The sequence below is a fragment of the Lycorma delicatula genome, chromosome 13 (genome assembly GCF_047948215.1).
Source record: "Lycorma delicatula isolate Av1 chromosome 13, ASM4794821v1, whole genome shotgun sequence".
Taxonomy (NCBI): Eukaryota; Metazoa; Arthropoda; class Insecta; order Hemiptera; family Fulgoridae; genus Lycorma; species Lycorma delicatula.
This window is the reverse complement of record NC_134467.1, coordinates 17344668-17370138: the sequence shown is the minus strand read 5'-3', so window position 1 is coordinate 17370138 and position 25471 is coordinate 17344668. Positions and strand designations below refer to the sequence as shown.

The window sequence follows — 25471 nt, the reverse complement described above, 5'->3', positions numbered from 1 at the left end:
TGCAACACCATTAAATGTAAGTCTAAGAAGTAGTGTAGCAGTGTAACGGTTTATGTTGTAATTTGTGTATTGGGAAGAAAAATATGTCCCATAGCTTATACGAGTATACCAGAGTTGTATTTCCTCCCTGTTTACGAATTGGTATACTGCATAGTAAAGTTACATAACATGATGAATGATGCCCATATACAAAGTTCAGTCTGTATATAAAAGATTGATACTGAAATAGATGTATAGTTATGATATGTTATATGGAAGTAAGGGATATGGTCCACCAAGTAAGCAGTGTTATGGTGATTTTTTGTACATCAAGAAATCTTGCAATGTAGTGAATGCGTGTGGATATAAAGCCAAGTTTGACGGTGACAAGTTTAAAAAAGACGTTTATTAACTTAGTATCCGACTAGAGGAGTGTAATATTTTCTTAAAGAATAAGAATAAAACGTTTATATTTAATTATATTATGTTTGATGTTAATGGTAAAAGTGAAAATGAGATTGTTTTGGGGTATATATAACAATAATAGAAACACTCTAGATAGACTAACATCATCTACAGATTGTATTCAAGAACTAAAGGATAAATTGTATAATTATCTATTTGTAAATGATAATGTTATATTAAAAAATAAACCGTCATAAAATGTATTTGTTTAATTCTTTACTGAAAGTTATACCTTACAATACCATATGGCATTAATATCTTATGTACAATAATCAGTAATCTTCTTTAAAAATTATGACAAACTTAAAAGCATTAATAATTCAACAAATAAATATAATAGCAACAAATTTCATGTATATAAACAACTAGTACATTCTAATATAACATAAAAAGCGGTGACATTTTTCACATTATAAAAAAACAAAAAAGATACTTTAATGGATTTGCTTAATCATATTTCATACTCTATAATACATATATTCATAATTAACGTTTTCTAAGTTTTAAATTATGTTCTGTATTTAGTATTTTCATAAACTTACCTTACAATTCTTTCATGTGTTTATAATTTAAATAATTATTACTAATTTTAATCATATCTAATTGTAATTTTATAATTAATTTAATATTTAACAATTTTGCTCTAATTAAGGATCCCTTGATCAATTTTGGTAAATGCCGAAGCAGATCAAATTTTATCAGTGGTATAGCCTACTTATTCCTGATGGGCTCTACATTTATAAACTGATCAGAATAAAAAATTGATTTAATTATTTAAAATTATACTTTTTCTACAAGTTTTATTAAAATATAATTTCATCATTCATACCTAACTCTTTCTATAAAAAAAACTGCCTGAACTTTTAATATTTACAATCAAGTTTTTTAAAGTCTATTCTACAATATTTGATGTACAACTCAAATTTTTTCACAAATCTAGAAATAATCTTACATATAATTTGAATGTAAAATTGAAATATAATAAAAAAATATATCACTAACAGCTACTTAAATAAAATATTATAAATTAACATTTTCCCACAGAATTGCAATAGATATAAACATACATTACTTTATATTACGAGGGTCGTTCAATAAGTTCTTAGAAAATCCAAGAGATTGCGCTCATAGTATTGAAAATGGTTTCCTTTTGGTAAGCATAATTTGTCGCTAGAGTGCAATTAGTTTCAGTTGTAACCATTACATGGTTTCATAGTCATAGTCGACTGAGGCAAAAAGCTGGAAATAGTGAGTTTTTAGAGGCGATTAAACATTTATATTTAAAAGGCTAACACTGAAAGAGATCAAAGCTGACTTGGACGAAGTTCTTGGCACATCTACTACTGTGTCTACAACTGGCTAAATGAGTTTAAATGTGGCCATACATTCACAAAAGATGAACATCGTTCAGGACATCCAGTGGAAGTGACTACTCCCGAAATGATTGATAAAATTCACAATATGGTTTTGAGCGATCGACAAATCAAAGTGTGCGAAATAGTTGAGACCACAGGTATATCACAAGGTACAGTGTTTTCAATTTTGCACAAAAAATTGGATATGAAAAGAGTTTCAACAAGATAGGTGTCATGTTTGCTCTCAGTGGAGAATAAACACAATCATGTGGTCAACTCTGACGCTGTGCTTTTCTGTCGCAATCCTGACAAGTTTCTGCATCGATACATAACTGTGGACGAAACACGGATATATTACTACACTTCAGAGACAAAGGAACATTCAAAACGGTGGGTTTTTGAAGGCGAAGATGGTGAAATCAGCCGGCAAGGAGATGGCCATGGTTTTTTGAGATGCACGCGGTATCATCTACACTGATTACTTGGAAAAAGGAAAAGGACAAACAATTATGTGTTGTTATTGCACCTGTTGAGCGAGAATATAAACATCTCATTTGACAATGCACAACATCCATAAAGACAATGCACGGGTGCACACCTGCACAGTTTAGATCGCCAAAATTATGAAATTAAAGTTCAAATTATTACAACGTCCACTGTATCACTGGATTTCGTCCCCAGTGATTTTTTTTATTTATTTGCAAACTTGAAAAAATGGCTTGGCAGGCAACGGTTCACGTCGAATGAGTAGGTCACTGCCCAAATAATGCTTATTTTGACGACCTTCCAAAATCCTACTTTTTGGACAGCTTAAAAATGTTGAATAAATGCTTGGAAAGGTATATATAGAGTTAAAATGAGATTATGTTGAAAAATAAAAAAAATCTACACAAAATAATTTGTTTTTCTTTCTTTTTCTAAGGACTTATTGAACTACCCTCGTAATATGAACATTATTATTAAGTTTTTTATACATAGAATTTCTTACAATCATATCATCTTGCATTACTTGAGTGATAGAATGAATATTTAAACAACCATAATTAAGTCTTCTGACAAAAATTACAAGTATGTGTTCTGGGATGGACATTCATAAGATCATAAAGTACTTCTAAATAAATACTACAACAATAAGACTTTGGAAAAAAGTTAAGTAGATTGCTCTTTTGTATCAACATTATTAAGATGTTTTTTAAAAATATAAACTGCAAATAAAAGACTTTAAACAAAGGTTACAATCAAATTTTAACTCTTTATTATTATATTAATACTACATAGCCTACCAGTCAAACAAAAAGACTTGTAACAAAAGTTACTAACATAATTTTAAAATTTTTTATGAATATTATTAACATGGTTCCTTAATTTTTCTCCACAATTGAAACCCTTTTGAAAAAAGTTACAAATATAAATTTTCTCTTTGTTATGATTAATAAGCTTAGATAAACTAAAACTAGAATAAAAAGACTTGTGACAAAAGTTACAAACATATTTTTTCTTCTTATTATGAATTTTCATGTGGTGTATAAATATTTACCTAATTTAAAAGACTTATGACAAGTACCTTTTGTCAGAAGTCTTTTAAAATAGGTAGACATTTCGACGTTACCGTGCTTACTTAAACAATTTTCAGCTCTTTCCTGGATTGTTCCTTCATCCTGTAAAATAAAGTAAAAAAAGGATTAAAAGTCAAACTGTACATTATATACACGCAATCTGACAACAACCAAAAATACCTCTATGTGATACCGTTTATAGATATCAATTTAACACATCGAAATGTATACAAGAAATTATAAAACACTTGACAAAACAGTTCTCATGTTTTCACGGTTGGTTACCAAAAATGTTTGTTATCCAACACTTTATTGAAAAAAACTGTTTACTAAATAATCAATAACTATTACATAACTGTCAGAAATTATGGTTATTTTTGACAATTTTTTTTTTACATAACTGTCAGAAATTATGGTTATTTTTGACAATTTTTTTTTTGTTAAGAGATAAAAATGAATATAAAATAGGGGAAAAAATGGAAGGCAGTGGAATATAGATATAAAAATATTTAATAACAGCATCAAATCGAGGGTAAAATATTATCAGAAAGCACAAAATTACTAATTTCATAGAGGTGAATAACAAACTGATTAGAGCATAAGCATACTAATTTTCAGTCATAAAATACTTGAAAAATAAACCAAAGAGGGATCTTAAAAATAAATTCAGGTTTGAGAAGATAAAATTTTCAATAATGTTTAACAAGTCAGTGACCGAGGTGAATCACTAGCTCTGGTAAGTATGACAAGAGAGACATAAGAGGGCAATGCTACCTCTTTAAATCTTTAAAATAGGGTTTTTCAACACCTTCCGTACCTTAAAATTCATTTTATTACATGAATAAGAATGATTTTGTATGTATGAAATGTATTTAAGAATCCTAATAAAAAATGTAATCTTACGTGCAAAACAGTTTTTCGATTAGCATTCTTATTTTTTTTTTTTTTTTACTAGTGCACATCAAAGTTCCACAGTAACTACTCTAAAAACATTCAGACTTCAGACTTGCGAATGGTTATACCGATCAGCTGATATATGTATGTATTATACATGAGAAAATTCAGCCATGTTTCTGAGGTCAAGTATGTTTTACCTTGAAATAATGATGCTCCACAAAATCCACCGACTTATTTGTTAATTCAATTTAAATATAACACTATCATAAAAATGAAATCAAAATACATTCTGTGAAGCTTAACCTTTCATTCAATCATCTCCCTACTACATGGAGTTTCTTTTCTATTTCAATATAAGGCATTTTTTTCTATACAACTCTACGCCTTAACAAAATATTGAGCTAATGTTTTCTACATAACATTAATATACTAGATCTCAACGAAAGAGCTGTGAAGAACAAAATGTATCATAACTTATTTTTAAATAGTTTTCTTAATATCGTTTTGCATCTTACTAAATTCATCCTGTAGAATTTGTTGTAGGATAAAAACAATTTTGTATTCATATATTCAATGTCTTGTATTAAAATGGGATCTCTATAGAAAAAATGGAATCTGCCAAGTAACCCACATCGTTACTACATGCTGAGATACTCCAGTAAGAGTAACTTCCCATGCTGTCTGAAAATTAACACTTTACTCAAAGTATAACACTTTTGTTTAATGTTATTCAAAGTGTAACATTTTCAGTCACAGAAAATCCATCAACCTATATTTTCTTGAAATTCCAGCAATTGGTTTCTACTTTCAGATATTTTGCCTTCTTTCCACAAAGACTGTCGACTTTAGGATGGTTTTTCAAGAACCTCTTTCATTCCAATCCAACTTCGCACATATCTCTCATCCACATCAAACTTCCTCCAGCTGCTTGGTTCCATTTTCTTGCGCGTTAACACCCTACTTCCAATTTAAATCAATACAACTGTAACTTGCTCTTTTGCGGCCAATGTTTCACTGCTTAGTTAGTGACTACTACTCAACTGAAGAAAGAGTATAGATAATACTAGTAGGAATGCTCTCCACCCTCTAGCTTCTTTCCTGTTTCAAGACAAAAAACCTCATAAACATATATTGATCATAACATAATAAATATATAAGGTAGAAGAAATGTTTATTCATATTTTAATACAAAAGTAAAACAAAGTTTTTTATATTGCAAATGAAGTTTATTAGACCGAATATAGTTTTGAATAACCACCTAACCCATTTTTGAGATAAAATAATAATGTCGCTGAGCGATTTTCACAGTTCTCTTTTGAAGTTGAACTTTATACTGTTAAGAAAAGTCATGACTAGAAAGTGGAAGTATCAAAATTCCTAGCCAAGCTCTCAATTTTCTATGGCTCACTAAGATTTTTGGACTCTCAATTTTCTAAGATTTTTGAGCCTGGTGTTATCATGATGGAAGATAACACTTTCCTGTTGATCAATTCTGGTTGCTTTATCTCAATTGCTTGACATAATCTTTCCAGTTGTGGACAACAGAGAACAAAATCGATAAGGCAATAATGGCTCAGACTGAATAATTTCCTTTCCAATCCCATGACACAGACAGCATAATTTTTCCTTTCTTTAGGGAGATCAATGTATGTTGAACCTCACAAGCGGAAGTATTTGTTTATGCGGACTAACAGACTATCTATACTCAGCAAAGATCACCCATTTCCTTTAGTTGGACTGTCTCTTCGTTTATTATTTTATCAAAAGCCTTATCTAATGCTTTGTTGTTTACTAGTTTTAAAGTTTGTGCCTTTGATTTTGTATTCTTCATTACCATCCGCCAATTTTTTTGTCTTTCATGCATACACTGCAGGAATAGGTTGAATTATATTTTTCATACTTATTCATCAGCTCAGACAGTAGATTTATAACATTTTGTTTTAAACTGAGTAGGAATATGTATATTTTCACTCACCTTACTGCTTTAGTAGTACAAAGTAAAGCATTACATTGCTTTAGTGGTATTTTACTAATAAAGTTATTGAATGCGCTAATTATTATGTTGAATGTTTAATCATTATGTTGTATTATTAGTTAGTGAATGTGCTTTTGATTATGTTGAATAGTGACGGTTCATAGATCTAACCTAGCATAATTTGTTTTCAATTCCTGAGGAGGACAGTTATCTAGGCCTGATCCTACCCTGTCCTTATCATCCAGTAACCACACCCTTTTAGTTTATGGTTATATGAAGCAACAAGCTGTTTAACACTAACTAGATGTCAACTGTTCTCTCTTATTAAGTAAGTGAAATGCTTTTTTGATTGCCTCTTCTATTTCACCTTCGTCATTTACTCAAATATCACCACTGCAGATTTCTATATTGTCTTTATTCCATATTACATTTGTCTTCTGTACAAAAGCTTCACATTCCAGAATAAGGCTGAAGGTAATCAAACCCGTCTTTTTAATTGAATTTGTAACCAAGTTTTCTGTATCTCCCCATTGTCTATCAGAAATTCATTATAGTTTGCTTTATCACCAGAAAGGTTTTGTACTGATATAATTCCAGGTTAAATTTTTGGGTTGCTGTAGCCCAGAGATTGAATACATTTGATTTGCAGAGATCTAGTCTGGCTCGTTTCTATAGGGTTGATTGGATATCATTCGGTAATTGCACTCTCTTAAAGAATGATATGATGAATGATCAAATGTCATAGTCCTACACTTGCTTGCTAATGATGCCATTGGAAAAAAGATATTGATTTTATAGAGATACAGATATGCCTTGCCTACCAGCACCGGACCGATACTGCTTGGTTACCACTATTGACTTGATACCCCTCGATAGCCAGGAGCAGCACAACTCGACCAGCTAAAACGACAAACTACTCTCATATCCTATCTCGCAAGACCAGTTAGATATCCTGTCTTGAGCCCTAGCTGCAAGCAGCAACTGCTCTGATATAATTTATTTACTAAATCGTATTTTGTGCTATTACTGTTTTGTTATTATTTAACTGTACGACTTTAGTTCTGTTATAACCTGCTGCAGTGCTATTGTCTCATCTAGTTGACTCAACCACCAGTGCAAGTGTCTATTTAGTTCCGCTGTAACACACTGCAGCGCAAGCATCTTTATCTAGTTCATATCTCAACTGCCAGCGCTAGAATCTTCATCTAGTTTGTACCTCAACTGCCAGCACTAGTGTCTCGAGCCCTGGCCGCAGGCAACAATTGCTCTGATGTCACATGACCTTCAACTGTGCTAACATCGATCCTACACAAGATAAATGATTTAAATAGCTGCAGGTGACAACTACTCTGACATCAGATGGCCTTCAACTGTGCTAACATCGGTCCTAGTAAAATACGATATAGATCAGTAAATTCTATGCTGACATCGAACCTACATAAGATACGAGATTTAGATCTAACACACACCTCTGATGTCACATGACTTTCAACTGTGCTAACATCCAACCTATATAGGATATGAGATTTATAGGCAGATAAACTTTCTCCAGGCACCCCGCCTGTGACATCACACTTGAGGCAGGCAGGCACCCAGGCAGACTGCGACCTTGAACTGTGCTAAAACATACATATATATCCTACAATAATTATTGCTGGAATTAAAATTAATATAATTTTAAGTGCCCAATTATTTATATTTTATATTTAGATATTTAATTATTAAAATATTTTGCTCACCTGTATAATAAGGATGAAAGTGAAGATATAAAGATGTTGAAGATAAAAGAACAGAGTAACACAGTATACAATGGCACAGTAGAATGTGGTAAGAATATATGAAAAAATGGTGGACATTTATATGAAACAGTTGACCTTGTCCTAGAAATAACTTTCTAATAAACCAGTAAACAAGTCTGACGCAAATGCATTATCACCAGAAAACATTCAGACTGGTAAACAAGGTTAATGCAAAGTCAGCAAGCACATAGCAATTTTTTTGTGACATTAGAGAAGGGATAGTAGTTCTTTTGTGATGTAATCATTTTTTTGACCGTTGACCTTGTTCCAGAATCGTTACGACCTTTTGATCTTTGTCCCAGGATTGGCGTAATTATAGTACTCACATATTCAATATATACGATGACCTAATTTAAGATACAAACGCTCGGGAAGCAGTAAGGTAGTCATCTTGATTGATACAATTGATCCAGAGATTATGAAATTTCCACAACATTGAAAAAAGTGCATTTAAATTCATGGGGGCTATACTGAAAAGTTTCAAGTATTTTTTTTGGTTAAAAAAAAAAAAATATAGCTGACAACAAACTTGTTATACTTTCCCACATTGATTATTTATTCTTATATGGTAGAAAGATAATGATACATGAAAAAAGTTTAGAAATTAATATTTTTCTACTCTTTTCTGCTTTTTGACCCTAAAAATCAAAATGACCTTCCAAATGAGGTTTTTGATTTGCCTACAACTATTATGTTAAATGGAAGAAACTAAAAAAAAAAAAAAATCCACTGAAAAAAAGTTACCTAAGATTCATTTTTGGGATGAGAGGTGAATTATGATTAAATTTATTGTAATAATATTATTAAAATTTTAAATAAACCAAAGAGTTTAAAAAATTATATTTTTAAACTTTGATCGGCTTTCCCCCATTCCTAATATTGCCACGTAAGTATTTTTTTGCCGCTTGCACTGTTGCTCTTCTTAGGAAGACAAAAAAAATTCAGTTAACAATATACAATAAATAAAATTGTTTTTTTGATTAGGGGGAAGGGGGAAATTTGGGGGGCAAATTTTTTTTAAAAATTGCAGATAAACAGGTACGCATGTACAAACTTTACGTAAAGTTACGCTGGCCAAATTTTGAGAAAACTGATTGCAAAAAAAAAAATATCTCCTAAAGATATTGACTCTAAACTTTTACCAACAAATTACCCTATATATACATGTCTATGGTAAATTTTATCAAAATTGGTTTACCCATTAAATGGCATAGCTCTAGAGCTATGCTGTCAGGAAAGTTAAAATTATATGCATAATATGATAAAGAAAAATTATACAAAATGTATCATGAAGTTCTCCCAGGATTTTTAATAAGTTGAACAAAGCAAAGGAAAGTAAAAAAAAATCTGAATTTTATTTAGAAGCAGTACACTAGATCAAAGTGCATTATACATACTAGTTTATAATATATATTCAAAAATGAGCCTGCTATTTTCAATATATTTCTTTGCACGCCTCTGTACTGCTTTTGTTGCTCTTTTTAGTTCATCAGGGCTGTCCTTAAGTTGCGCAGATGCATCCATAATGCAGAATATTAATTCCTCATGAGAATGTATTTTTCTTTTTAGTACAATATATTTCTCATCCACCCCAATGCAAAAATGTAATGGTTATGATGATATTGGTGCTCAGGAATGTGGACCGCCATGACTGATCAATTTCTCAGGGAAATGATTATTTAAGTGAGTGGAAATGGCATAAAAGAAGTGGGCAGGCATGCCATCATTTTGGAAGTATACTTTGTGTCTCAGTGAGAAACATCTTCAAGCAGCTGCGGCAATTCTTCTTGAAGAAAGTGCAAGTAGACCTTCATTTAAGCTGCCAGGTAATACGAACAGCCAAACAGCTGATTGTGAAGAAGGCTGCACCATACACTGATGCTAAATCAATGAGTGAAATTTGCCTTGTCTGTAAACAAAACATACTTCATACTTGTGGAGTTGAAGTGTATTCCACCAGTTGCAGCAACTCCACCAAGCAAAACTGATAATCTCCTTTGTACAGATGTTCAACAGGCTGTTTATGATAAGGATAAAACCTGTTTTGTTTAAGTATCCTACAAACCATCATATGAGAAACTCCGATCCGCTTAGAAAGACGTCATATACTGATGCCTGGACTGCACTAAACTGGACCGATAATAATTTCATCAATAACAACTTCATGTTGAAAGATCATTGGTAGCTGGTATAAAAACTAGGTAGTGAACCGGTTTCCTGAACACTGCGAAAAGTCGCGCTAATTGTTTTGGAATCTGGAACCCCGCAATTCAGAAAACTTATTTCATATTCTACTACTGCAGCAGCTGTAGCACTAACACTACACAGAACCAAATTATAAATTTACGATACATGTGTTAGAATGATTTCGCTGATGCTTTTCTTTTATAAATAGTATCAGGCACATACTGAATTAATGTCGGCTACCATGTTAGTATTCTATTTCCCTTTATAGCGGCTCTTCATCACCAAAATGTCTTGATGGAAATGTTCACTGTGTTCGTCACATATGTCTCTGAGGTTGTCCAGGAAAAAAACCAGACGCAAATGGAAGAAATGTATTTTCAAAGACATATTATATCTCATAACTCTGTATGAAGTAAGAAAGCTGATTAACAATATCTTGGTAACTGTCGGATTTTTGTTTGCTGAGAAAATATTTGCAAACGTCTTTATATGAAACCCAAGCTGCACTTTCTACATTAATTAACATCGAGTTAAATACATCTTTGATTTTAGTTGTTCTTTGAGGACCAACAAAAATTGATTTTTCCTTCACTTACAATCAGAAATTTTTGCCTGATGTACAAAAATCCGGGTCTATCCTTCTTCATTGCTTTTACAAAATTTTTCATTAGTCCTAACTTGATATGGAGGGGATAAAAATATTTTTTTGGGTTCAACTAAGGGCTCTTGAATAATATTATTCCCATTTGGAGTTAATTTTTCTCATTTCTTCCACTCTTTAGTAATATAATTACCCCTAGATCGACTGTCCCAATCACAGAGAAAACACATGTAATTAGTATAGCTAACTGCATGCCTAAAAAAATAGCTATAACTTTCAAATCACCTCATACAATCCAGCTATGTTTTTTATAATTTATTTTTTCAAAAACGTCTTTCACCATATCGTATGTCTCTTTCAAATTAATATCAAAGCAATTGGTATCGAAAGATATTTGTTACCGTTGTGTAGTAGAACCTCTTTTTAACTATATTTGGACAAATCTATGAAAAGGCGCCAATCCTCACGATTATGAATTTGTCCTAATTGAAGCATAAGCTCATCAATATTTGTGCAATAAACCAGATTATTTTCATCCATAAGTACTGAGAAAGTTCTTTTTGTCAGCTTCGAAAGTCCAAAATTTTTGTATTTTTTTAAAGTAAATTCCAATCTTGCAGTCTTGATCCTAACAGTTCAGCTTGATTTCTGATAAATTTAAATCTCTAACAAAGTCATTTAATTCACCTTGTGATATAAGATGTGGCTTATTGGAAGATAATTAAAAATTAAAATCATTGTCTTCTTCAGTACTGCCTGATTCTTCATCGCTGCTTTCGAAACATACATTTACAGGTAGCTTGGAACTGGAATAATTTCACTGTGAGGAACAGGCTTCACAGCAATGAAGGATATTTTACAGTATGTTTATGTTTAGATTTTTTAGAAATTCCAGACACATTTGTTAAACAAAAGTAACAATTCTTTGGTTCACGCCAATCCATAGGTACACCAAATGGCAAAGCCTTCCATGTACCTTTCAGCCAGGCTCTTAAATCTTAAATATATAGAACAATTAGTGCATACTTTATGATGAACCTACGTCTTATCCTATCACCAATTTTATACTGAAAGTACAAATGATATGTTTTTTATTTAAGGTGTAAAGTTTTTCTTTTTGATTTTACGGTAAACTCACTGCATATATAAAAGGCATCCACATCATTTACACAATTTTGAGGCATTATGACACTGCACTGTTAACAAACTTAACACAGCAATAAGACTGAACAAAATTAATTCACTCCTAAATCCAGCGTTTAATACAAACAACACAGCTGTGTTTTCAGTTACATGTTTCGACCTGCACAGACATGATTAATCTTGTCCATGAAGACTCACTCTTCAGCATTAGATATGATATCATAATATGATTTAATTCTTTATCTAGTATTATTTATTTATAGGTTATAAATTATGTTAACAAAGTTAAACAATAAAAAATGAGCTAACAAAATACAATAAAAGAGTTTAAAATGCTAACTGTATGTTGAAAGATGAAAAAAATTCTTTAATTAAAATTTAAAAATTTTTCAAAAATGGAGTGATAGAAAGATTCTAAGTTCATATTCGTTTTCAGCATCAAAAAACAGATTAAAATCATGTGTTGCATGTTAGGAAATAAAAATTATGTTTATCAGCGTAATCAATATCATTTACAACTGATAGATCTATTATAGTAACGAGTAAAAAGAATCCAAAAGTTAAATCCACAAATCTATTAACAACATACTCTCTACTTCACTAAATAATTTTAAAGATTTAAGTGTGTAATATATATATAATATTATTGACCTAAAACAGAAAAGAAAATAACTGAATTTACTTTATTTACTTAATAATATTTATCTTATAATTTAACTCACATTACTAGGTAATTCAACCTCTTCTGTCTTGATTTTTTGTAAATATTCATCATCAGGTGAATGATAATCTGAAAACTGAAGAAATCGATATATTCTTCAGTTTTCACATTATCATTCACCTGTGACAGAGTCTCAACATTTAATGAAATGTCCAATTTCTGTATCTGTAAATAAAAATACAAAAAAATCTACTCAGAAACTAGGAAAAACATTTAACAAAGTACAATTTGAGTCTTTTCTGTTAAATCATCTGCACCATTTTCATCCTTCAACCATGCACACATGACAAATGTTTTATCATGTATAAATATAATGGCCACCAAAATACAACCAGTTTCTATCCATCATTATTAAAATACAACATTCATAACCAGTAGCAACCAATATAACATCCCCTTAACTATACATGGAACAGAAATGAATAAATTACTAAACAGTAAGAAATAAGTAAAGAAATAAAAGCACATAAACTTTCACTCACCTTAGAATTATGAGGCTACCAGAACATTAATTTGCTCTCAGAAGCTAGAGAAATTCTAACCTAACCTGACTTAAACAAAAATTAATGTTGCAGGCGGCCAGAATTTAATAATGTCCTGTGTGACTGTTCTACAGTAATACTTCTATCACGTAACCTCATCCAAGTATGAGTCTAATTCTCTAAGAGTTGATATGCTAATGCTACAACCCTTCAAGTTTTCTGTTACACTGATATTCAAAATAACTCGCCAAAGAAAACTGTGTTAATTGGAAAACAATTACCCTCCAGCCATATCCCCTTCTCTAAATTTATTTTGTAATTACAGTATCTCTCTCTCTTTGTTTATCAGAAAGAAATACCTGCATTTCATGCCCATTCAATCATCTAAAATCCTGTTGTCCTCAAGAAAATCTACTAACATCTCTTTACTGTCCATAGCATGAATTAACTCAATTTGATGCCATACTACTTGGCAATTAATGTTAAAAAATTGAAAGAGATCATGAACAAATCTTACCTTTATCGATAAAAAAATACAAATAACAGTGTTAATAGAAACATTACTTAGACTATTCCATATCTTATCAGTTTACCATATAATAAAAGTAAGACACTGAATAAAATAAATGTTTTAATAAACATTTGTATAAAATAAAACGCCTCTGAAAAATCAAAATCAGTTTTTTTTTATGACATTCCCCAACCTAAATCTAAAAAACAAATTAATATAATCAATGCCGAATATGTAGAAATATTTAAACCCAATTTTATTTCAGGATTGGTCAATCCTGAGATAAAAGACCAAATGAAGTGCAACATGTGTACCTACACAAACATACACATATGTTTTTTTGATCTAGATGCACAAGATTTGAAAAACACTCAATACTCAATCCCATTTTTTTTTTATCACCATACCTTTCACTTTAATTTAACTACACGTGCTTTGGCAAATCTAATGAAGACATTTTGCCCCAAGCTAATTCTTTCTCTATGTCATGGCAAAGCCCGATTACCATTCAATTGTACCAAAATCAAGAAATACTTTGAAAATAATGATATAATGAATAATAAAGCATGTTGTTCATGTGTTAACACATTAATTTAAAGTGGATACAAAACTTTTCAGAAAAGATTCATCCATTAGTTCACTTTACAAAATTTCTGTTGACAAAGGATTTGATAAATGTTTTCCAGACATTTAGATAACAGATTACGAAGGGTGTAATGGTTTGTTTTTATGAGCTTACTCTCTATTTACAGTTGAACCAGATGCTTCACAGTTCTCGCTGTAATAGACGTATCTCAAAATCATCTTTTCATAGTTTTTTTTTCTCTAGATGTTATCTCCAAGTGAGGTAAGGCAATTGGCTGTTTAGAAAAAAACTATATGCAGTTATTAAAAAAAAACTATCATTATATATGTTTTACTAGATACAAGTAAAAAAATTTCCTTATACTGTTGATGATGATGTGTTCAGAACAAAACTAGTTGTCTAATAGAGGAGAGAAGACATATTAAATGATTGAACATGGATTTTAAGGAATCCTTGCAGTCAAGAACTACAAGCAGAAATCTCTTGTACATATAACGCAGTATTTCAAATTCCCATTCTATCTTCTTGCCCAGATATAACCAAAACAGTAGTGAAGAATCTTATCGCTCTGTTTACTGGATTTGAACATCCATCTTAAATACACTCTTACAGAAGAATTCCCACTGATCTTAAGAGATCTCTGCTTTCAAAAGAAACTGCAATGAGCTAGCCGATCAATATCTTACAATCTATGAAGTAATGATCAAGAGTAGTTGTCTATTGGGTTGAAATGGAAAGCAGTCACATTGACCTTAAATACTTGCTTAACTTAATATCGGTAAATGCAACACTAGCTGTTCAGATGTCACCGAGAGTACAGTATACCTACACATCTGTACAAGTGCTGGAGGAGCACTTGTACAGATGGCCCACAGTCAGCTGGCTTGGAGGGAGGCACCAAGCCAGCTGACTGGGCTTCACTCCCACCACTGCAGCCCCACCATTCGCAGGCACTTATAAAAGACCAGTACCAGTACTGCTAGGTTACTGTCAGCTCAAGCGATTTCCTCTAGCAAGTGAAGTGCATTTCATCCTCCAACTGGGGCTTCCAAGAGGTTCATTCCTACAAGGCCAGAAGGCGTTGGCACCGAAAAGAATTCAGTGGATGGACTGATGGTAAATCATGCTGGGAGAACGCAAGCACATTGGGTAGTCTCCCAAGGTCGGTCCAAGTTAATCTTTTCAATCTGGTCTATGGGACTGGAGCGCAACACAAAACTCCGTCCATAAATAAATAAACGAATTAAAAATATAAAAACCAAATAAACAATTACCCACCTTATAAAAAGAATGACTCAGCAGCAAGTTACTTGTATCCAGACTCTGCGATTAATAGGGAGATATGTAAATCTACCACCATCCTTGTGTTCCTGCGTTCCGTTGTGAGCTTATTCCGTTGCAGACTACCAGCTGGATAAAAAGATGGAAGAAGAAAGAAGTTCCCTGGTGTAGAGCTCCTGGTGGATGCCAACATTCCTGCTGGTGAAAAAGACCTGTTGAGGCCGTCATGCATGGACACTACCTTCCTGTCCTAGCGTGCCGGGATTTAAGTGCCCTAGCTGAAAGGCCCACCAGCAGGTCCAGCCGGCCCAGCATGAGATCACCCGGGGGCCACCTCAGCTACACTTGCAGAAGATGACTAACATCAACCCAACACTGTGCGGGTCTGCGGCCAACACTACCATGCTATAATGGGAACCAAACTGCTGCTGACGGAAAGCTCGGTCCAATTCTAATGGACGAACTGCAACTCCCCGACTACATCCAAGCTGAAATCACTGGAGACCAGCTTCTGAACTCAACAGGCCTTCTCAGGGATACCTCGCAAAACACACAAACGACCCTTTTCAGGACCACCACTCCAAAAACCACAAACAGCCCTTTTCAGGGCAAAGGTTCTGAAGTGCCACATACCCTCGAAGCCATTCGGCATTACAATTGAAGATCTCGACAATTGAAGTGACATTACCTGATACGACATATAGCAATTAACTGCACATGTTCTTACATGTTAGAAGTTCAATAAATGAGTTATCCGTTCTGTCGTTCAGTGTCTCCAGGTCTGAAGAGGCTAGAGAAATTTAACAAAGCATCTAAACAAGAACTACTGAAGGAGAACTATCTAGCTGAAGTTAATCCCAAGGCTCCTGTATTCAGAAGGGATGGTCAAAACCATTTGTCCCCTTGCCCAAAGTTTTTTGATTAAAAAGATAATTAACAAGGATGAATGTAGTGACAATCAAATTTTGTTATTATGTACATGATAAGTTTTTTAATACAGTGTCCAATTTTTAAGTAATTAATAAAAAGCTCTCTCTATGAATTGAGATCCTGGCAATGGTAAGGAGGCTTTGAGTTCAGTGATACAGAGTAGCTGGACTGAAGGTACAACCATATTGGAGAGGTATCTGTTAAGAGCCAGACCAAGGAATGATTCCTGAACGAGGGCAGCTCTTTCAGTAGCTGTTAACGGCATAGGTCAGGAGGACTTAAACGGCAATATCAACATAACTCAAGTCTTCTGAGTACTACACAGCTGAAAGCAATGGAAAAAAAAGCTGTTTTTTCCCCAAGAAAATGTAGTTGTCTGCATTTTCATGTAATACAGATGGAGGCGCCTTCCTTGGCAAAATATTCTGGAGGTAAATTAGGGATAAAACTGGGATCCCCTGTTTGGATCTCTGGGTGTGAACTACTAAAGAAGGAGTCACTACAGAATTAAAAAATAACATTCCACACATCGGAGCATGGAATGCTAGGGAGTCTAAAAACGTTTGGTAGATTAGAAAATTTAGAGAGGGAAATGGAGAGGTTAAATGTAGGTGTAGTAGGAATTAGCGAGGATTGGTGGGGAGAGAAAAATGACTTTTGGTCAAGTGACTTTAGGATAATTAACTCAGCGTCAAATAAAGGGCAGGTAGGAATAGGTTTCATAATAAACAAGAAGATAGGGAAGAGAGTAGAGTATTCTAAAAAGCTTAGCGATAGAATCATTGTAGTAAGTAAGGATAAAATCAAAACTTAGTCGACAATGACAGTTAACGTCTGTATGCCTACAAGCCCCCATGATGATGATGAAGTAGAGTGTGTATCTGAAGAAATCAATGAAGCAATTAATCACATACAAGGGGATGAAAATTTAATACTAGTTGGGAGATTGGAATGCACGCATTGGAAAAGACAAGGAAGGAAATATAGTGGGTGAATACAGGCTGGTCAAAAGGAAAAAGAGGGGACCGACTTATAGAGTTTTGCACGTTAGTAATTGCCAACACCCAGTTTAAAAATCATAATAGAAGAATATACACTTGGAAAAAGCCAGGCGATACTGCAAGGTATCAGATAGATTATAGCATGCTTAAGCAAAGATTTAGAAATCAACTCGTTAACTGCAAAACTTACACTGGAGCAGACATTGATAGCGACCATAATTTAGTGATAATGAAATGTAGATTGGGGCTTAAAAAAAAACTTGAAGAAAAGGTGTTAGATGAATCGGTGGAATTTAGAGAAGCTTGATAAAAAGGAGGTAAAGAAGAATTTTGAGAACATCACAAGAGGTCCAACTAAAAACAATAAGGTAGAGAATATAGAAAAAGAATGGGAGAATGTTAAAAAGGAAATTCTTAAATCAGCAGAAGCGAACTTAGGCGGAACAAAGAGAACTGGTAGAAAACCTTGGATGTCAGAGGATATATTGCAGCTGATGAAATTAAAATTTAATGTGTTACATAAAGATGGTATATCAATTTATATAAAAGGTTTATTTAAAGAAAAGGTTAATAGGTGAGTCAAATATATTGAAAAGTTATACGGAGGAAATGCTCGCTTCGCTCATAGCAAAGCGAGCGTAGGTTAAGTTTGGTTAAATTATATTTATAAAATAAATATAAATAACCATTTCTTAAAATGAATAAAGAGACTGTTCTATGTTAAACTCTTTATTGGCCCATTTTCTACCGAAATCCAATTAACTACTTTGTTTTTAAATAAAGCTGTAGCTGCGGTGGCGTTAAAATGTACCTTTTACCCTTCTGCATAAAGTCAATGAAGATTATGCCATAAGCATTCCAAAAGACTGGTCTTTTGGAATTTTTCCTGCATTTAGTGAAACAAATTTTTGCGTTCATTAAAGCCAGTTCCCCCAACTGCAACCCACTGTTCTGACTGCTCCGTGGTTTCAGACAGTAATGTGTCAGGTTTCATTAACTGTTATGATACAGCACAAAAATTCTTCTCAATTACATTAAATCAGCCTCAAAACACACTTAGAGATCGTTACTCATTCCCATTTTGATAGACTGACCAAATGTAGCTCCATTATTTGATTAGTTTTCACATATCTAAATATTTGTGTAAAACATTACGCACCCATTCAATTGAAATGTCTATTGCTGTCTTAGAGATCTCATGCATTTTCAATCTTCTATCTTCCATCGCAGTATCATAAATCTTTTCAATATTCTCTGCAGTTGTGGTAATCTCAACAAACTATCTTCAACTTCCAGCATTATTTGTGCTAATATGACCAATCTGAAAATGACCAAAACATTTGTAAATCGTTATAATCCACAGAGCTAACTCACAGTAATAAATTCCAGTCTGATTTTAGTTTCCTGGATAGTTTTAATTTTAAAAAGTAATGTTATATCACTACACAAATTTTCTTCCACCTATCTTTAACACATCAAAATAGCTGACACTCAAATAATTTTTGAATGCTGCTAGCAAAATGTGGCAAACTAATAATGATTAAATAACAATACTATAAACATCATTTTACACATATTTATCAAATACTCCTCCTTACATTCCAGTGGAAGTAATGATGCAAAAATTTCAACTTTTTCGCAACCCAAGAAAAAATAAGAAAATTAGTGATAGGTCAATTAGTGAAAGCTTTCAAGCAAACTTATGTTTAGATTTCCAATATTAAGTAACTGTGAATGAACTCACTACATTTAAATGTGACTGTCGCTTATTAATAAATAATTTACTTGAAATAACTGTATTATACTCTGTCGCATGATAGCCATTCCGTTATAATTTAAAAAACAAGAGAACTTTTAAATACATTTTCCCTGAACCAAAGAATGCAGTTCCTGTATTTCTATGAATACCTTTTTCAAAGTTATGAGTTACAATAATTTTTCTTTTCTGTAGGGTATGGAAACTGTGGAAAGATTTTTAATTAATAAATTATCAAACGTTAATTCTTACTTCTGAAGCTCTTTCAGAAAAGTATTTTTTGAATATATAGTCTGGAGCTTTCAAGTCCCAGTTGAAATATTACAGATTTTAAACTAAGGGTGAACTGGTCTTAAATCATTCTATTTCTGAGAATCAGAAATTGATAAAAGTTTTTTTTTATATTTAAATTACATGCTGATTAATCACATCCACTTTCTGTTCTCATTGTTTCAAATGAGCCTAGTAGACAGACATAGTTTCATTTGACTAAGATATTGTATTCACTTATAGTTGTACTGGTATGGTTGAAAATTTCTCACTCAATTACTTAAGTCAATTCTTTATATTACTCATAAAAGTAGAGCCATTCATTGTTATAATGTATTTATACAAGAACAAGAAACATGTTATCATCCTGTCATTTGTTTTGAATAGACTTCTAATGTTTCTTTACATTAACACAATAATATATACTCAACAAAATCATGCATGGTTCTTAGCAGTGCTGTCTTTCCATTCACAAAAATTAGTAATTTTATAATTAAGTTGATTTAAGTTTTAAAAAATAAGGCATTTAAAACAGAAAACTTTTTTAAATGTTTGTCGAAGTTTGGTTTAGTCTGTTATTACAAATCTTTTTCAAATTAAATTAATATAATTAATACATTTTAATGGAAGAATGGATTTTAAGATGTTGCACAATTTTTCATAAAAATTTATACAAAGTATCCAGTATCCATTTTGAAGAAACTAAATTAATATTTTTTTTTTTAGGAAAAAATATTAATCATGGGAAGCATGAAAATATTTTTTGATCATTTTACTTTTCTATACTTCCTCCCTTTTTAATATTTACTATTCTTCCACATTTTGTTTACAAATCTGTAAATTAATGTTTAGAGCTATTTTATATTAAAAGTGTAAAATTCAGATGGTTTAGAGTCCAGTCTCTGTGTTCCATCTTTAAATACCAACAAATAACACTCCAGAATTATTCATAAAATAGTCATTTATTTTGTTGTTTCTATTTCTTCAAAAATGTTAAACATTATTTACAGAGAAAGCTTTGATTCATTTGAATAATACAATAATTTCCAGAAAACATTACTGTGACCATCTGAGATTTTATAGTATTTATTATCAACAGTCCTATACAAATTAAAAGTAGATATGCATTGGATTTTATCTTAATATTACTGTGGGCTCTTCTTTTTTTTATTAGTGATTATATGTCTGTATATCTTTTAACTAATTAAATTTAACTTAGAAATGGTCCATGGTTTTTGACAAAACTGTACCGTACCACTAGCAGGATAAAATGTTTTTTTGCATTTTTAAACTCGGAATCATTTCAAATGACATTCAAGACTAAACTAGTTGGATTTCGGCTTATTAAATTACCCAGGATATCCTGTCAAAAAATAATAAAACAAAGGGAATTGCAAATGATCAATAACCTATATTTTATTACATCATAGTCTTGCTTGAAAACAGTCCGAATCAACTTTATAACCTATTCCGATTTACAGTTTAGCAAAACAGAAATGTATAAATAAACACGATGGAAATCATCACAAACAAAATCTGAACTGAAACCAATCATATATCATAATAAATAACAATAAACAGATCAATGATGCAAGTTGACATTTTTTAGTCTAAAGGTGTTCAGTTTTAAAAATTTACATCTATCCAACCAATTTAACTGAATCCAATTGAAGATGTTTACACACTAGTGAAACAATACAAAAAGACATCTTTGATGCCTTGAAAAAATGTCTGCAATGATACAACTTTAAGACTAGAAGTTAATATGTGAACTAGTAAAAAAAAAATGTTAAAATATTGAAACTATGATAATAATACATTTCTTGGAAGGAATTGTTCTAGAAGAAAACATATCCCCTGTAACAAAATAAACAAATTGCAATCAATTTAAGGTTTGCAATTTATGATGCTAACTTAATCAATGTTCTTTAGATGATTTAACTGATTGTTTAAACTTGCCAAGAACTATTAAGTAACACTGAGAGCATATTTAGCAACAAAGTTAATTAACTTATGGGTGAAGCTGTTACTTGATGAAAATCCATCATAACAAAATAAAATAAAGAAATATATTATTTCATTTTCGCAAAATTATTTAAAAAATGAAAATAACTATTTTGGAATACAGTAAGTCCAGATGTTATAAACAGAATACTAAAGCTAAAAGTACATACAATGAAAAAGACAAATACAAAGATAAAGACCAACAATACATAATGTACAGATGTATCAGTAACATATAAATTTAACAGTAAATACTGTTTCATTAAAAATTACTATGCAGAATATTTGTTTTTTCAATGTATATTTGAAGAAGAACCTTACTCAAAGATATATGATACTTAGTACTGACAGTAGGAGTGCATTATCCAAGAAAACTTAAGTCAAAGGCATTTGGAATTGGATAGTTGAAGATAGAAAAACCAAATATAGAAAGCAGGATATTTATGTTTACCAGTTATATATTCAAAACAGGTGATTATATTGCAACATATTTAGTTTCAATTATTAGATTTGTAAGTTAGATTATACACAAAAAATATTTGAAGAAAAAACATAGCTTAGTACTTTGCAAAATGCTGTTAGATTGGTTGTTTAGAAAGCTGATTCATTTGGTATCAATTTAACACATGTAGAATTTGGCGAACATGAAATTCAACTTTTACAGAAACGTTTTAGTTCCAACCTAATCAAACAAATATATGAAGGATTTAGAAATTTTAGGAGTAGGATTGAATTCTGAAAATAAAGTTAATAAGCATATCTCATTACACAAGATAAATTCTGAAAAACATGGTTTGGCTACAAGAATTAGAAATTGTGAGAATTATAATTATAATACTCATACTTTATTAGAAACTTAGCTTTAATTAAGTCTATAAAAAATAAGACATTAGAGAACAATATAATTTTTACACCTGTAGATAAAGGAAAAACAGTTATTGCTTTGGAAAATGAATTATAACTAAAAACTTTTGAATTTTGGTGGAAACTATTTATTATGGTGGATTCAACAGAGTTATATTTCAATCGGAAATTAAGAAATTTATTAAGAAGTAATCTACTTTTAGGGAGAGTGATGGTTTTATGTTTACAGTAATGAATAGGCAGCTACACAAATTATACCCTCTTATATAACAAAAAAAATCATCCTTTTACATCAGTAGTTTCATATGTTAATGCTGATGCTGTTAAATTGTCTAGGATTTTGATTATCTAATCTCACTGTAAATTTCAATTAAATCTGGAATAAAAACTCAACTCTTTGTTAAAAAAAATTAAGGGTTTATATGTTCTAGATCACTCTATTATGCTTTCTTTTTATGTAAAAAATTTGTTTCCTAGTATTCCACTGTAAGATGTTAACAATATTGTTAAGATTACACAAAAAACTAGCAAAGTTTCAAAAATTTACATAAATGAGGCATAGAATGTTTGTTTTAATCAAAATTATATTGAGTTTAACACCATTTACACTCTGAAGGAGGATTTAATTATAGGTAATCCACTAGGTCAATTAGCTGCTGTAATTTTTATGACTTATTTGGAAAACAGAATTTGTGCTGATCCTTTATTTAAATACTTCAAAGTTTGGTACAGATACGTATATGATATTCTTTAGTGGTTTAACAAGTAGATTGAGATAATTAAAAATATTCTTGAATTTTATTAAAACATTATATAAAAATGTAACTTTTAGTTTGGAGGTTGAACAAAATAATTCTACTGTCTTATTACGTATACTATAATCAATAAATTGGATTTTGGCATTGATTACAAACACTCACACCCTGATGTTCATTCATAGCATATCACTGTATCTATTTGTACAAAAATTAGTGGATTTTGATAGTTATATTCTAATAGTGATAGACTGTTAAATGTTCCAATCTTAAATCATAATTTTGAGAAAGAACTTAATATTTTAAGACAAATAGTGGTAAATAATGTATAAGTCTGATTGGTCAACTGCTTCAAAATAAATTTTACAGAAAAACAATTAGTAAACTAATTTCAACAAAATAAATTTCACACTCACTTATATGGTAAATCACAAAAAAAAATGAGAAAATTTTTCAGAGACAGAAATGTTAATAGTGCTTTCAAATCTGACAAATTCTTTAGGTAAATTAAGTATAAAAGGCCACAAATCTTGTTTTTCCATTAATAAGAGGGTTTCTAATTAAGTTTGTTATTAATTGTTGAAAATCCTATTTCAAGGTTATTTCAATGAACTTTGGGTTGAGAACAAAGGTTGGAAACTGAACCTTTTAGTCAATGGAAATTAATAAACTTGAAATTTTTAATTTATTTTTAAACGACCACATGATAAACTTATGGATGTGAGATGGGCTTCTTTTGGTAAGTACTATTTCAGTTTACTGTACAGTAATTTAGTAGATTTTTCAGTTTACTAAATTTAACAGTAAATACTGTTAATAACAATAACAGTATTTACTGTTAAATTTATAGATTACTGATACACATATACATTCCTATTGTTGCTTTTTATCTCTTTCAGAATTTACCTTTTTTGTTGCATGTAATTTTAGCTTGCAACACATGAGTAAGGTACTGTGCACCAAAACAGTTGTTGTGATTTTTTTTAAATTTTGTGAAAATCAAACTATTTTGTATTCTTTTGTTGCTGTTATGTCTTTTGTAAAAATATGCTATTTCATTATGAACAAATTAACTTAAACTAAAAGTCCAGGACACAGATATAAAAATTATCACCTAGTAAGCTCAAAATTAAATGAAAAAGGATAAGTTAGGTATTAATAATCTAAAGAACAATTTCATCCTTTTTCAGAATCGGTTTCAAAAAACCCTTCAGCTGATAAAACTTCAAAAATTGTTCTACATCTCTGTTTAATAAGTGAATTACTACTTTTAATGAATTGTTTTTTAAAAGTATTTGTTGGGGTTTCATTAAAACATGCATGTCAGCAAATTATTTACAATACAACTTAGATAATAATAAGCCGTCTAACTGAAATAAAAACATATAAATACTTCAATAAGCGGAATTGCGAGATATAGGAAAGGCTACGCTATTAATAGATATTTGACTGCTTTTAGCACTGAAAAGAAATTCTATCTATTTAAATTCAAGGTACTGTAAAATTACTTACGTTCGTTTAAAAATTAAATCTGCAACTCGACAAACTACAAACCTCAAATAAAAGCCAGCATTTTTCACAAATACACGTTGACAAGCATCTACCCATGATAGACGGTTTAGTTCAAAGTTGCCAACACACACATTCATTTTTATATAAATAATAATTTAAAAAAAATAAACAACGATGTAAAACTAAATATTGGTTTTTTTTTAATTTACTAAATACATAGATAATTACTCAATAGAAAATGTTTTGTTACCTAAGAATCAAAACAGCATACTTTCATCAGCAATAACTCAATGGCGCTGGATTTTAAAAAGCATTAAATCAGAAGTATAGTGTTAGTTCTAATTGTTATTGAAGCTTTACTGTTTCGCATTCAAAACAACAAATTGCATAAGAATACATAATACTTAAAAATCAAGAAAATAAAGAATTTAAAGGGTAATAATGAAATCAGATTCTAATCAAGCTTAGCATCTATTCACATGCTACAAACTTCATTTAATTTCTCATCCCAAAATAAATAAATAATTTAACTATAACTAGCTGGTTGTTATTATGAATAAATAAATTAAGACAGACTAAATTACGGTCGAAAATGAGAGGAAAAACTGGAAGGAAATTTTGACAATTAATTGAAATAAAAAAACAATCATAAAAACAAACCGATAATATCAACAAATCTGATCTAACCAGGTTTGCTTGAGATAATAGATGACTATACATTCTTGAAGAAGCACTACTATTGCTTGAAGAAATTTATTTATAAAGCCTAAAAATTAATTTTTTGCTAGGAATTGTTCAGCTAATAAAAACAGTCAAAAGTAGTCTATAGATCATACTAAAA

General features: G+C 31.0%; 1 protein-coding gene across 2 annotated transcripts; it reads right to left on the bottom strand.

The window, feature by feature from the left end:
• Positions 1-1224: 1224 nt before the first annotated feature.
• LOC142333539 (uncharacterized) lies at positions 1225-24750 on the bottom strand. 2 transcript variants are annotated; one of them, XM_075380806.1, is made up of 5 exons: positions 24631-24750; positions 18629-18790; positions 12680-12843; positions 7697-7846; positions 1225-3457 (listed from the first exon to the last, which is right to left on the bottom strand). In XM_075380806.1, the coding sequence occupies exons 2-4, from the start codon at positions 18692-18694 to the stop codon at positions 7705-7707; spliced, it is 372 nt and encodes a 123-aa protein (XP_075236921.1). In that variant the 5' UTR covers positions 18695-18790; positions 24631-24750; the 3' UTR covers positions 1225-3457; positions 7697-7704. The 2 variants fall into 2 exon arrangements, with proteins under 2 accessions (XP_075236921.1, XP_075236922.1); XM_075380807.1 differs by lacking the exon at positions 7697-7846.
• Positions 24751-25471: the final 721 nt, after the last annotated feature.

Coding starts and splice junctions, on each gene's coding strand:
- LOC142333539 (XM_075380806.1), bottom strand. CDS start 18,694: ATGGAAGATAGAAGATTGAAAATGCATGAGATCTCTAAGACAGCAATA. Junction 12,844..18,628: donor TAGACATTTCAATTGAATGG/GTGCGTAATGTT, acceptor TTTTATTTACAG/ATACAGAAATTGGACATTTC. Junction 7,847..12,679: donor AGGTTGAATTACCTAGTAAT/GTGAGTTAAATT, acceptor TGTATGTTTTAG/CACAGTTCAAGGTCGCAGTC.